General features: G+C 45.5%; 1 protein-coding gene across 1 annotated transcript; it reads right to left on the bottom strand.

Annotated features, from left to right (window-relative positions):
* Positions 1 to 1,946: 1,946 nt before the first annotated feature.
* skida1 (SKI/DACH domain containing 1) lies at positions 1,947 to 7,722 on the bottom strand. The gene has a single exon (XM_062379909.1). It carries the CDS (start codon positions 7,393 to 7,395, stop codon positions 4,909 to 4,911), a length of 2,487 nt encoding a protein of 828 aa, XP_062235893.1. The 5' UTR covers positions 7,396 to 7,722; the 3' UTR covers positions 1,947 to 4,908.
* Positions 7,723 to 15,593: the final 7,871 nt, after the last annotated feature.

Here is a 15,593-nt window from a genome sequence, read left to right as displayed (position 1 = left end):
TAATTAGGGGCTATTATTGTTGCCATTATTACAATTTTTGGTGAGCAATAAAATATATATTTTTTCATATTTGGTTTTGCAGTAGGTCACGTTCCTGCTTTCTTCGTTGGGGCTGTACAAGTGTGTGTCTGAATGCAATGTGACTGTTTCTGCAGCAGAGCCGTTTTATCATGCAGAGACTTCATTAACAGCCACCCTAACCTTTTTTTCAAACTTTCCAAATGGCTCCATAATGCAAGGAGATTTTTTGTATATTAATGCATAACAACGTTATGAGCTGGCAGAGTGCGTGACCTTGTGTGATGTGGCGAGTGCATGCAGGCGAATACTTAGCTGAGAGATTAGACATAAACACGGCTCCTGACAGCTTTTATCGGCCTCCGTGTATTTGATTGTCTCAAAGATCAATGCAAAGTGCTGACCCTGGCGCGCCATGCATGTGTCAGCAATACCCACAACTTGGTGTTTTCAAAACAAGCATGCAGAGACCAATTTATGCAATATAGACTGAGCTCTTTGGAATTTACTTTTAAATGAATTTACTAAATTGTGTGAGGGCGTGTTTTGTTCTCTTTCCACTCACGTATTCTTTCCATTGTTATTCTATAGAAGTTACAGTCTACTGGTTCCCAATCCGCACTGGAATTTAACCCTGAAACGCCAGCAGCACTATAATGGCTCGTCCCTGCTCCCAGTATGGCCCCTTCAGGCTCCAGCTCCATGCAGCAACAGCGGCGGCGGCGGCAGCAGCAGCCGTCGAGCTGGGGCCAGACAGCCTGCGATGCAGCCCCGGCTCCCCTTATCATCCCCGGGGCTTGAGCCTACACCACGTAGACTATACACCGCAGTCTCATTTATCAGGGACACATCACGTCCAACGTGGCAGCATGAGCGAAGGGCAAGTCTAGTCAGAGCTTCTCTGCAGAAGTTCTAAAGGTTTTGCGCAGCACACAATATCCTGACATGTGGAATAGCCCGGGGCAGGTTGTGCACTCATACAACACTTGGCTTTGAGCTGTTATTTTATCTGCTTGTATTTTACATTCTGGATTTAACTCGTATTCCTCTTTTACAGTTGTTATTTTATCTCTTATTATAGCCCCGTTATAGAGGGGGGTTATAAAAGTTGGCCACCTCTTTACGCAAAGCATTTCCTGCTTTTTGCATTCACGCTATAAAAACTCTCTTTAGTGCAGCAGTCCTGTAGGGGTGTTGTTTTGCTCCGGCTTATGGAAGGTGTTGCTCTCTGCTTGCATAAACCTTGAGTGTAGCTTCCATGCACGCACCGCCTCATGCGCAGTGGTTTGGGAATGGCTGCATGCGTAAATGTCTGCGGTTTGCCTCTTGTTATTATTGCAAGCTCCGAAGGGCCACCACGTCTTCGGTCTCCCTCTCTCTCTCTCACACACACACACACACGGGAAGGGAATCCCTCTCTACACTGTTGGAGTTAAACCATGAACATATTATATGTGCTCATCTTTTAACTAGGCCTATATTTAACACAATTGTTGGTTTAAACTTCCCACAGTGTAGATAAGCATGAGGTCCATTTCCTTTCAAATCAGAAACCTCAGAAAAACCCTAACTGTGTCCAATTGCATATATACGTCTGATTGTTCATTAATACGTTCATAAATGAATGTGGTGCAGAGGAGTCTAAATTAAAGGTGGGGGGGATTTTATGTCAAAGTCTGTAGATATCAACGATGAAAAGCAGATGTGTAACCAAATTAAAAGATTATAAAGAAATTAGGAAAATTTTTATTTCTTTAATTTCATAAACCTCTCCTACGTAACGCAAAATTTTGGAAAATGTCCTCATAATTAAACCTTTTTATATCCCCATGCACACACGCACGCACACACACACAGACATAATTATGACAAATACTTATCCTCCTAAAAAAAGAAAGAGAAAGTAGTCATGACATTTACACTCAGTCGCTTTTAATGAATGCTTCAGAATAAAAAAGAAAGGGAAAGTGCTTCAGAAATCCACCGTTCAAGTTTCCATTTCGGGTGCAGCTGTACGATATATATAGATATATATATTCACAACCCCCAAAAAAATTCAATATACAAGAAACCTCAGAAAACTTCACAAAAATAAATATTCAGTCTCATATAAACAACCAGTGACTTCAAATTCCATGTCAAGAAAGCTGACCTCAAGTATTGTATATAAAAAAAAGAAGGAATAAGTGGATGAGTGAGAGAAGAGGAAGAGGAGGAGAAAGAGTGCGTGCAGCCTCTATCTGCAGCACGATGCAATTGTTGACATTGATAGCGTCACTGTCGGGGCGCTATTTGTCATAATGGTGGAAAAAAGGGGTCCTCCCAACAGGCCATTACCACCATCCCCGTCCGTCAGCCGTGCATTGTGAGCGCTGCGTGAGAATAGGCTGGTGCGTCATTGGGGTGGTGAGGGTGGAGTGTGTGTGTGTGTGTGTCAGAGAGAGAGAGAGAGAGAGAGGAGGGGGGGGGGGGGGGGGGGGGTAACCCGCACTGCTTTACGCACGGCTATTCCTCTTCCTCCTATGCCGTGCAGCCTGTGCTTTTGACATGCGGATTAAAGGTTGAAAGCTTCGCTCTTGCAACACAGCGACCCCCTCCCCATCACCCCATACCACCACCGCCACCCTCCTCCTCCTCGACCCTGTGCAACCCCCTCCGTTTTACTGCTGTAGCCTGCACAAACACACACACACACACACACCACCGGCTTGTGTCATATAGCTCCAGAAATATCCTCTTTACAGGCTGAGAATATCTTGAGTTCAAGTTAGAGTTGTTGGCCCCAGCCTCAAAGTAAAGGAAAAAATAAGGCCCACAGTGAGCTGGTGGCTTCATGACTGAACAAACATCTTGTGCCAACGCTGATTGAGTGAAACTTGCTATTTGGACATCTTTCCACCTTCCCCCCAAACTCTCTCTGACTCTCTCTCACTCGCTGTCTTTTTTTAAATTTTACAATCACCCTTTAAATGGTTCCTACAATCCTCTGAATGAATGTGCCCCCTTTTTGCTGCATGTGCTTGTGAGGAGGCTGACATCATTCTCTGGGCTTTGGGTTTGTTGTGATCCGGCTCGCCATAAGCTGGGCCTCCTCTCCTTTTGTGGCTGACAGAAGCCTGCCAATTAAGCCGGGTCTGGCCATTAAAAGCATCCAGGCATGTAGGCATAGTCCATATACCTACATGTAGGTGCAGCTTGAGCCTTTAAAAAGTGTGTGCAACTAAAAATGTGGGGGCGAGACGGGGTAGTACATTCACTGAGTCTACATTGATGTGGTAATTTGAGATTATGTGAGGAAAGCGTATTGGCTCTTAAATTAAAAAAAAAGTTAATTGTATTTTGGGTGTCTCAGCCAATAATGGAGGAATAAATTACGTCTTTATTCCTCAGATGGAGAGAATTTAATTCTACTTAAAAAAGAATAATGAACAACACTGGATTCAGCATATAGGAAACCAGAAAACCTAAAGAATCCTCCAAAGTGCAAGGAATTGAATGCACCTTCTTGGTCTTTTTGTCTACATCCAACAGTCTTATCCTTTTTATTTTCTTGTTTTTCTTTCTGTCAACATCTCCCCAACATAATGTTCCATACTGTAGTCAGACACCACTAAAGCTAAATCAAGACCCCCCCAATGGTAGCAAAGTGCATCACTTGTGCTTTGTCGCATTGTTTCTGAGTAGCCAGTGTAGCTATAGAATGTGTTTCACGCGTTTTTGGTGCTGGTTCATTTATTTTTCCCCTCTGATTCACATCCCACATGAAAACCCTATATTGGACATCGCCATTGTGTGTGCACGTTATTTTCCTGATTTATTGCCGTGTCCCTGAACGCGCAAAGAGACGCAAACCTATGGCACAGCAATAACGCGCACACGCCACCGGTGTCCAAAGGGACTTGACGGGGACACGAACCGAGTGTGTGGCGCTGTGAAGGTCTGAGCCTTATTCCTTCATGTGATTGTCTGAGTACATAAGGCCTGTGTGTTGTGTCTGGGCCCTGCGTCTGTGCGCCGTCACACACGCTGGCGGCGCACACACAACCAGGAAATACTGCGCAGAACAGAAAAAGAAAAAAAGACTGAAAACCAGATCACAAGCACTCTGGAAAAAACCCACAACCACCAGGAATAATTCCCTGTCGAATCTAATAAAGGCTTAACTGTGAGAAGGTATAGACTGACACTGATAAAACCCATTTTCATAAGAATCCTCTGAAGCTGAACACTTGAAAACCAGTGTGGCCAAGCCGGACAGCGTGACACTCATGAAAGAAAACACAGCTTTTAGTGGCACAGAATTGAAACCCTGACTTTTTCTTTCTTTGTTTTTAGATTTAAATCAAACGCAGCACCATCTTAAACTAAAATTAGCCTCATCCCAAAGATTGCTGGGATTTCCCCCCTCTTTTTTCAGACAAAGCAAAAACCACTGAAACCCTGGCATCATACAATCCAACAAGTCGAAAGGCGAAGGAGAAACAGTCGAGTTTAGAGAACAATAATTATAATAAAAAAATCAAGTAAACACAACAACGAGAACCTAACATATTGCTTAGGGTTTGTAGCTTATTGAGGAAAATAAAACACAACTTTTTTAAGCGTAAATCCACGAGCGGTGTCTCACAGTCCCGTGTGCGTGAGGCTCCGAGAGGGGGGCAGATCGTGTAGGTTTTCCTCCATCAAATCTCAAAACAAAGCAGGAATGTATATCCATTCACAGGAGGGAAAAAAAAGAAGAAGGGATGAGGGGGAGGCGGAAAAAATACAGACCGACAAAAGTTTGGAGCAGTTCTGCTGCGCTCACGTTAAGACTCTGGCTACGATTGTGTTGGAGATGGCCACCGTGGTGGGGGGTTTTGTTGTTTTGCTTGTTTTTTTTTTAAACCCTCAGTATTTCCTCGTTCTCTGAGTGTGTGGGGGAGGGAGAATGTGGACGCCTGGCTGCCACCTCCACACGGGGTGGGACGGAGGGGGAGGCCCGGGGCCCCTCAGCGAGTTCAGGGAGTAAGCGGGGCACAAATCCCCGTCGTTGCCAACAACCAGCGACGGCGGGGAGGGGAAATTCGCCATCAGGCTGAAAGGCAATTTTGCGGCCGGTGCTGCGGTACTGGCGCTGCTGCTGCGTTTGCGTCTGCTCGGTAAATCCTCGGTGGCCGCCTCCTGACGAGAGGAGGAAGAGGAGCATGAAGAAGAAGTAGAAGACGAAGAAGAAGAGGACGAGGAGGAGGTGGAAAAAGAAGAAGACAGGGCAGCCTTGTTGACCCTGGGCACGTTCTGTTTTGTTTGCAACCTGGAAACTCGGTCTTTCTTGTTCCCCAGCACCGCAGCCTTCAGGGTTCTGTGCCTTGGCTCCCCCTCATCTGTGCACGATGCGTCCTGGGTGCTGCTGCATTCCTGAGGGCCACATGGGGACCTGGGGGCCACACCAGGGCTCTTATCTGTGGCTTTAATCCCGCTATTGAAAAAGTCCCCCTGCTTGATGGTGGCACCGCTGATATGCAGGCCATAGCTGCTCTCCGCCTTATTGTCTCCTTTACATTTGACTACAGAGGCCCGGCTCTGGTATTCATATTCATCACAGCTTTCCTCCACTTTAACTTTCACATTGTGGAGGTTGAAGGGAGGTGTCCTGGCCGCCCTGCCGCGGTCCGAGTGGGGGGCGGCGGTCACAGGGGCCTCCTCCGTCTCGGCCTTTATTTTCCTCAGTGGGGTTGGCAGTTTTAAGGTGGTGACTTTCGCCTCCCTTGTATCGGCACATTTGGGAAACATGTCCTGGTCCCACTGTGCGCTCAGTCCCGGGGGGCATTTGATGGGATACCCGGGTGTCCTGCGTGTGGGGTGAAAGGCCTTGCTCCGGGTGAGTCCCGGTGAATAGGAGGGCAGCTCCACATCAGGATCAGCATCACAAGCCTTTTCCCTTTTGAAGCTCTCACCCACAGCTGAGTAAAATTGTGGTGGCTGTATGGGTCCCAGGTCCTTTCTGTATTCACTGCAGATAAATTCACATTTTTGCCTTTTCTCCTGTCTGCTGTCTCCCGTGTGCGAGGGGGCAACATGCCCGAGTGTCCTGTGCTGCTTCTCGTTGTTGTAGTGAAACGTGGGCTGCAGGACCAAAGGTGCTTTACTAGTGGTGACGCTTTTGGACAGAGACCCGACCCGGGCGCGTCTGAACCGGATGCTCTGCACCGAGACCCGGCTCGAAACCGAGCTGGAGTCGGACTGTGAGGAGCTCTCCTCGTCTTCTGAGCTGACCTCTGAACTCTCCGACTGGGTGTCATCCTCGTCCTCTTCCTCCTCGGAGCTACCGGAGTTGCTGGTGGTGGAGAAGCCCGATCCAAAATCTGAGTCGGGGTACGCCCGGTCCGAGTAGGTGCTGGACTCGGTGTCGCTGCTGTAGCTCTCCGTGAAAGACTGCTCCTGGTGCTGGTGATGGTGCTGCTGGTGGTGGTGATGGTGCTGGGCTCTCGGGTGGAGATAGAAATCCTGGCCGAGGTGGAAAGCACCGAAAGAGGTCCCGTGGCTGCCGGTTGGTTTGGGTTGCACGAGCAGAACCGGCGGTACGTGCTGGTGCGCGTGCCTGCTCCTGCTCCACGAGTGCCTCGCGCTGTCCTTGCCGCCGCCCCCCTCGCGCCTCCTCTTCCTCTTGTGAAGTAGGTCGCCGGCGGAGCGCGAGAGCCTGGACTGAGCAGCTATGGCGGACTGGAGCACCACGGGCTGCCGGCTCACCGCGCTCCGGTAAACCGCGTGCCTTTGGCTCAAAGTAACGCAGTTCCCTGTTATTTTAGATGTTTCATAGTTTTTAAAGTGTTTGTGACCGGATTTAGTCGCCGCACGGAAATCCCGGCCGTGGGTTTTGTGGTAAAATTGAGGTAGTTTGGAGTCGGTGAGGCAGGGAGCCAGCTCTCTCCGCCTGTCCGCCTTGCTGTGGAGCGCGAGAGTCTCCGGGACGCCGTGCAAACTGAACCAAACTTTCTCCCTCCACAGCTCGGCGGCGTCGGCGCTGAGCAGCCCCGGAGATGCGTCCACCTCCCCGGGGGGAAGCGGCGCTTTTGCTTTCCTTTTGTTGGACTTCAACACCCGCTCCGTCTTGCAGGAGAAGTACAGTGCCTCCACGTCCTCCCGCGATATCAGCGTGCACTTCGCGGCGTGGAAAGCTATTGAGTGTATTGCCTTGAGCTTGCGCAGCTCCTCCAGGTCGCAGTGGTGCTTCTTCACCTTCAGGTGGTCCATGCGCTTGTGCACCGTGGTCCGAGGGATGTTCTTCAGCAGGTCGGTGAAGACCTGGGACAAAGCAAACATTTGCTTGCCTTGGATGAGCAGGTATCCCAGTCTCACCCCTTGCATTTCCTCAAAACCACACTCCAGGTCTCCCATGTTTCATACAACAGCTCCAATGTATTTAATCCATGTACAGTCACTCTCAGTAATGCTGTGGATCTACGCGTAAATGGCATGGGGGTATTGAGCTCAAGACCTCCTGCTCATACCTTTAATCCATCCACACTGCTGCTGCTGCTGCTGCGTCATGAAAATGTAAACTTTGACATGCGGAGTTAAAAGGAGCTGCCGGTGTCTCATAGGTCGAACGAGCCGACAGCATCCACTCGTCGCCTCTTGCCCCGCACCGGCATGGTGGAGGAATGCCGATCCACGGATGCGTCCACCAAGCCGGGGGGCTGCTCCTCTGCTACCTGCCTCTGCAGCCGGCTCCACTCCCCTCTGGTCGGCAGCAGGACGGAGGGGTAGGTGTACACCACTGCCTCAGCCAGAGGGATAAAATAGGGAGAGAGGAGAGTGAGAGAGAGAAGAGGGAGGGAGGGAGCTGTGAGGGTGGAGGGGAGGGAGAAGGCGAGAGAGAGAGAGAGAGAGAGAGGGAGAAAGGGAATAACAGCTAAAATGCAGCTGCTATACTGGCTGCTGGTTGAGCCACAAATAAAATGACACAGAGGGGAGGTGCGCCAGTCTAGAGACACCTTCATCAATTAATGCCCCTGAAGTAGACGCCCATTGGACGATGCTGACAGGTGATGCAATAAAAATGGATACCCCCACCACTCCTACCCACACACACACACACACACCACTACAATAGTTCACAATTGTGCCCCCCCTCTCCGCTGTTTAAGGCAATGATACAGATATTGCAAGTTCATATATCAAAAGCTAAATAAAGACCTGATAATAAAAATAAAATCCCCCCCACCCACAGTTATTTGCGTGTAAAGTAAAGCCGAGCCTGCAAAATGTCGTGATTATAGACCGGAGTGTGTTTTCGCTGTTATTCCCCTTCGGTCCACATAAACATGCGTGCAGGTCGTGCATGGTCCTGTATGCAGCGGGGTTGCATGTGCTGGTGAATGCACGCTCCACGTATTTCAGACGGCCCCGTGAGTGTGTGCGTGAGTCTGTGTGTGTGTGTGAGTGAAGTCAGCACCGTTTAAAACAAAGATATTTGCTGCTTTACACTCGGGGAGCTGCTTTTCCACGTCCACGCTGCTGTTGTTCCTCTGACCAAGACTCAACTCTTCTGCTTTAGTTTTCTCCATATGCATTCTTCCTCGTTGGTTGCCTATACACTGGCCTACTTATACAGACTATGTAGGTCTAATTGTCTGGCTACACCATAATGAATTAATCGGCATTCGCAATTTTTTTCTCCCCCACCTTGTCCCTTTACATAATTTATCTTGTGTGTGTCTGAAATAATTTGAGAAATGCTGTTTAATTCAGGGTGTTGCCCTGCTAATATGTATTTACGCATAAAATTGTTATATTTGGAATTGTACGTGTATATAGAGCGAAATATATTAAGCTAATGTAAATTTAGTGGAGTCATTCTAAAGCGTTAAATCCCCGTTACCCCCCCCCCCCCCCCCCCCCGGTAAAACCATGAGAACAGTGATTGGACCAAACTAAATGTGCAGAGTCAGGGTTGCTTTTCCCACATGATTTCGAGACAATGTGAGCACACATCCATGGGAGTTGTCGCTTAAAAATACATTTATAACTCGAAATCTTGGAGCGATAATTAGAAAAGATACCCACAGTATATTATATGAAAGTATGAAATTGATATCGTAATGATACTATGAATTGGGATGTTGTGCTATTAACGTGTTTCAACATGGACGAGCAGGAGCCTGCATTGGTTATTGTGGGATTACTGAACATGTTACTGTGCATGTGGCCGAATTTATTTCCAGAGATCTTTTTGTGTGTATTTATGTGTGTGTCCTGTTCACTTGTACACATTTAAAGGATGTGCAAGGTACGCACACTAACACAAACACACGCATACGGACCAACACACACATACGCACTCACACACACAAGCATGATTTCCACGGGAAATGAAAGTATGAACATGCAAACACACATATACACGAAAAGACAAGCAATTAGATCCTATGGGCACATCTAATTGACACACGCAAACACACACACACTCACGCAAACATAGGCAAATTACCACGGAACATGCACGTGTAAACACAGGCATGAAACATAAGTATACAAAGAAAGACACGCGCAATCTGCACGCACGCGCACATCTTATCGACACAAGCACGATCACGAAAAATAATTTGAATTCACGGAAACATTTTATTGGGACGCGAACGCACACACATGAGTATTTGAAGGCACGCGCACACCTTACTGACACACACATGCACGCACACATTAAGATACATAATTGAATGCACACGCAAAACATATTGAAATACGCATGCACACATGCACGTATAAGGTAAAAACACGCGCGATTTGACCCCCCCCCCCCCCCACACACACACAGCATATCGACATACACGCACACACACACGTGCAAAAAGGCTACATGGACACGTAGAGGAACCACAGGCTGAGGGCACCACCCACACCGCTGTCTAAATAATATGACTGTGTCCTATATGACATAGACTAATTGTTTGAATTAGCAGTAAGACTACGGAAGCCTGTTTTGACTGGTTATTGTGTTTCGCCCCTGAGCCACATTTTCCCAGCGTCATGTTCCGTCTTTATTCTCCATATAAAACCCGTGAATCCCCTGTGACCAGAGACTGGGCCGAGACAAAGACATGGACGGGCTCATCTCCACAAGACGATTTACACATGTTATTTCTTATTTGTTTACCTCAGTGTTGCATACACGTTGGCCAAGCGTTTGTTGCAGCTCCTTGCTAGAGAAATAATCCTAAAAATACAAATCCCTAAAATACTCATAATGTGGAATAAACATCCCCCCCCCCCCAGTTTTTTACGGTTAACGCTTTTATAGATATTAAATTAGAATGTATTGCCTTGTGGATGATGTCATTGAGATATCTAAGGACTGACTTTGTATGAGCTCACTTTATATTCGATAAGCCATGAAAGCCTGTTTTACACCGTGCAAGTTGCTTGAGGACGTTCAGAGTTCCACTCAGAGTTTTGTGTGTGTAAGTATCAGTGTATGCAAGTCTTATCCACTGTCCAATCACTTTATTTATCTCCAGTATACCTCAGTTATCTGTCCTCCTCCACCATTTGGCACACAACCTGCTCGGTTTGCAGCAGAACTCGCCTCTCACGCACTGCTCCGTGCACCCACCAGCGCAGAGCACGTGGGGATTCACGGCAGCTCACTGAAGGTCCACATCCCCCGGGGGAGTATAACTCCCGTACAGTCACCGTGCACTGCAGGAACACGCAGTCGATGCTCTGCTTCATCACCGGATCCTGGCCAATGCACGTGCACACCGCTTCATGAATCTGGGTTTACAATACGTAACCAACTCATTGTTTTCTCTGACCACATCCAGTATGGCTGCATCCAATGAAGAAAATACAGGGCAATCTAAACTTATTTTAGCTCATTCTCTACACTCTAAATTCTGCATTCATCCAAACTCATCAGTCATCTTATGCACTTCGTAAATTACGCAAAATTGTGAAAATTGCTCAGATATCGTGGACCAAGGCGTACCGCCAGGCAGCTGTCACTGGGATAGATTTAACTATAGCTTAATAATTATATTAATGAGTCCTATAACTTTCTTCAGGATTTTGTAAAACATGTTTCTCCAAAGTAGCCTTTCCTGATCTATCTGTTTTATTTTCTCCCACTCTGGTTCCTACACTCAAATGCCCCACGCTGGCTCTGTTATCATTGTTTTTTATATTCATGCTATCACCGCATCTAACGGTTTGAAACAATTACCAAATCATGTCATAATTTATGAATAAAAATAATCTTGTGTATTTACATATATTTGATTATTCCCAATTAAGATCGGGCCCTCTTTGTTATGCAGATTTGGGGATACGCCAGATGCCACAGGGCACTTATTCCCAATTCCCTCCTCCGGTCTCTCCCTCTCTGTCCTGCGCCTGGATGACGGCCGGATCCCGGAGGGGAGGAGACGAAGCGGAGCAGCCGGGAGAGAGAGCTCAAGCTCGGTGGAGGTTTCCTGCCACAGCCCGCTGAAGTGCTGGTGATGCAGGTGAAAAAGCCTCGGACAAGCAGAGGTTATATGTTGTACCCTCATACAAGTGGTGGATATTCCAGTCCGTTTGATTTGTTGCCTCACCGAAGTTACAGGGCAGGGTTGAAATTCACTGTAATCTGAGGGATATGTTCATGGACACGAGTTAAGCCTGCGTCAGAGCCATTACAATTTAGGTTCAAGATAACAAGATAAGAAGTAATACAATAATCCCTATAGTCCACTTAGTTTCAAAGAAGTAAAACAAATAGTACATTTAGTAAAAAGGAGTCAATCGTGTATATATATATTACACACACACACACACACTACTTAAAGTTATACTACAATAAAGTTATATTCATTCATTAAGCTAGACAGGGGCTTGGAAGGGATGGAAGTCGGTTTACGGTAAGGAGAAGTACGCACGAGCACACACGGACACACACACGCACACACACACACACACAATCTGAATCTATTGATGGAGGAATAAATACAACATTTAACTTATACCTATAATTATTTGAAATCAGCATCTCTAGTAGTGCCAGCAGGCACACGCATACACACGCAAACAACCAGTTTTTGTGCAGTGTAACCAACATTTTAACTTTAAAATGTTAATAAAGTTAAATTAAGAGTAAAACAGATCAGCTCTAAATGCACAAAGTTAATTCCGATAAATCAAACAACAGACACAATTTACGCAGTAGCAACGTGGAAACCAGTTACTTTCAGGTTTATTTAACTTGTTCATCTGGTGAATTTCATACATTTTTATGAGCTCACTGGCCGTAAAAGAAGAAAAAAAAAATCTTTCGGTTCAGATGACGAACTCTTCCAGTTCTCTAACACTCATCAAATCCAACGTGGTCCATTTCTGCTCGTGCAGCCCCGCGGCTCGTTTGCGCAGTGAGTTTTATGGAGACACTTGGTCAAGGAGGCGCAGGCTCTCTCTTGTAAGAGCATTTAGACTTTTTATGACACAAACCCACTGGCCCATGCCAAAACAATGAATTCCTCTCTCTCTCCACCCCCCAGCAGCCCGGCAGAATGTGATTTTACATGCAATCCGAGCCTGAAGTGTGTGTGGACAGTGGTGGGGGGAGGGGCTCTCTTCACCTTTCACCCCGCCGTGTTGGAACTGTTTGTATTTTTTGTCCTTCTTCTTCTTCTTCTCCTGAATGTGGTTTAACTAAATGATCACGATGGCTTGGAAGCATTGGGTTGTTCATGTCATTTTCACCGAGTGCATTATTTCCACGTTTCACACTTTTCCCACATCAGGAGTCTATGACTCAAGATTCAAAGATCTCATTACACTCAGGTACAATTGGATTGCAAGAGGCTTCTCTCATACAATCTTCATCTTGATATAAGACACTTAACTCTAACAATTTTTTCCTAACATATATAGAAGCATAAGCATGAAAAGCAACAGATCATAACTAAATATAGAAGACAAAGTACTGAAAATAAGCGCGATATAGAAGCAAGTATTAAACTGAATTATAAATCACCCTTAAACAAATACAAGATTGCTGATCTATTACTCTCATCTTGGTCTTGGTCTGTCACAACCTTCACAGTGCTTCAAAATACAGTATGATAACTGTCAAAAGCCCTGACAAACACATGCAGAATATATTGAGATAAAATATATAATTTAATATATCTAAAGCTTGGCCTTGTTGCTATAGGGCAGGACAATATGGGTCAAAAAATGTATAAAGGTAAAAGTGTTCATATCAGTGGTTATCCATAATTATAAGAATAAATGTCAGTTTATATTTTTTGTGAAGCAACTTTTAAAGTTTGTAATTAATATTTATTTTAAGTTTAATGGCTGATGTGTGCTCCTGAGTGTAGTTTAAAACTCATGAGCAGAAAAAGAGACACACTTGATAAACAGCAGAAACCTTTGATAAAACTGAGGTAGACAACTCTTAATGTGTTACACCACCGGACTGCGTTTGCACAATCCATGGGAAATATATTATTATAGATCAAACCTTTGTTATTGCTTTTGATGGAAAATTCTATTGCGATACTTATTAATATTGTTTTATTGCTCAGTTCTATACAGCCAATAAACTGCCTGAATAATTATCACTCATGTAAATGTAATGAAGCATTTAAGTTAGAGCAAGTGAATAATGATAACCTTAAAACTTACTCTTTAGTTGTATTTGTGCACCAGGGAGACGATGTGACTCGTGATTACACACAACTGACACAAACATTTAGATGTTTGAATCCAATAGATATTTGAAGAGGGGAAAAACTTGTGCAAGTGTATCTGTGAAACACTGTTGTCTTTGTTTCAATGGCAAGTGAAAGCTTAAAGAAAAATAGTCTGAATATGCTACGCCAGACTGTGTGAAAATTGATCGAGCACATCACACGACACATATTTTTCTGAACTTAACACATGTATATGCATAGCAGACATACAGTGGGAGAGTGTTTATTTTAAACATACAAATAAAATATTCGGTACCAATAAATAAAGGGGAAAAAGCATATGGCATTATGAAAATGTATATAAAAAGAGGCTTCAAAATTAAAAGCCCTTTACTTACCTGTCAGCAGTTATTTGTTGAAGTGTAGTCTGGGAAAACAATCCTCTCAGACTGCTTTAGTTTTGTGTTGAGTTCCCCATGCAGGCACATGCACGCGCCCACACACACATGTTTAAGGAGAAAATTTGGTGTTTGCTGTGCACATTCTTTATGCTGCAGCCCTTTTTCTTAGAAATGTCAGAAAACTTGGCTCATGTAGAGATGGAGTTTGTTAGACAATTTAAAGAACAACATAAGGTAAAGATCCATCTTGCATGTAAGACTGTGGGTCTGAGCGTTGTCTTTCCTCATCCTTTACAGCGACCACAAAACTGCCCCTGCCAATACAAACATGCCCAAGACTCAACAGTGAGGGTCCTCTGACCTTTTATATTAAAAGTGCTGTGAGGACAAAATTTTAAGAATTAAATGAAAACCAAAGACACACGCACAGAGGAGACCAGTCCACTGAAAAGCAAATTAAACTCTTGTTTTCCACACTTTCTAGTGTTCATTAAAATGTGTGTACACTGGTAAGTCAGTGAAATGAGAATGGCCACAAGGTAATGTGTATTTCAAGGAAGTTTTTTAAATATTTTTGTTTATTTCTGCTGCCTGGCCCAAGTCAAAACATTCTATCGTACATCACTGAAGATGATATCAGTCACTGAACCAGGCACGCTACTGTGTCGAACCCAGGACATTTTTTTTTGTAAAACCCCCGGAGGCGCCTCTGTCATACACCCAGCCCTGCAGGTTATTTGCATGGTGCAAAAATAATGTTCACATGTCCAGCAGTTATCAAAACAGATCATTATGTGGCTGAGACAAGGCCGCTTATTTTCCAAACAGATCCGGGCCAAAGGTAGAACCGCCGCTCCAGTGGCTTAAAGAGAACCAAATCCAAGCACTACCAGATGGACATGTATGAACAACAGAGCTCTGACAGGCATAGACCACTGTATGGCTATAACATAACTTGAATTAAATAAAAGCTATGAGTGCTGTATGTACTCCGAGGTTAGCACTAGCAATTGGGAGCAGACAGTGTCGCTGCAATTTTGCATCTCAGAGAAAGCTCCTCTCCGACAACCTGAGGAACATTATACATGATTCGTGCAGACTTTGACTTAATCAAGTGCAAGTTGTGAAAATCATTTGCCATTTTCAGTGTTTCAGTAGCTATACGGGCCCCTCCACAACCGCTGCTCCCTCCTTCGCCTCCCTTTGTTCTCTCCAGCTCTAATAGGTTTTCCCCTGCCACACACAATTCACTTTTTTTCCCCTCCCCAGCTCCCCTTCCCTACGCCCCCTTTTAGTGCAGTGCCCAGTGTCGACTGGAGCATTTGAGCAATTTGAAATTAAAGCAAACAATGGGCAGGCACTCCCAGGGACCTCTCGCTCACCATATTACACGGAGGACGCTCGTGTGCTCTTGCGCATTATTGGCAAGTCATTACGTTTCTCTGGAAACCAAGAGCGGGAGCTCGCTCAGAGGAATCGGTGATGCAAGCAGCAGCTGAGTGCTTGGAATTGTGTGTGT

The sequence above is a fragment of the Platichthys flesus genome, chromosome 21 (assembly GCF_949316205.1).
Source record: "Platichthys flesus chromosome 21, fPlaFle2.1, whole genome shotgun sequence".
NCBI lineage: Eukaryota > Metazoa > Chordata > Actinopteri > Pleuronectiformes > Pleuronectidae > Platichthys > Platichthys flesus.
Note: the sequence above shows the minus strand (reverse complement) of the source record. Positions and strands in the feature narration are given on the sequence as shown.

Coding starts and splice junctions, on each gene's coding strand:
- skida1 (XM_062379909.1), bottom strand. CDS start 7,395: ATGGGAGACCTGGAGTGTGGTTTTGAGGAAATGCAAGGGGTGAGACTG.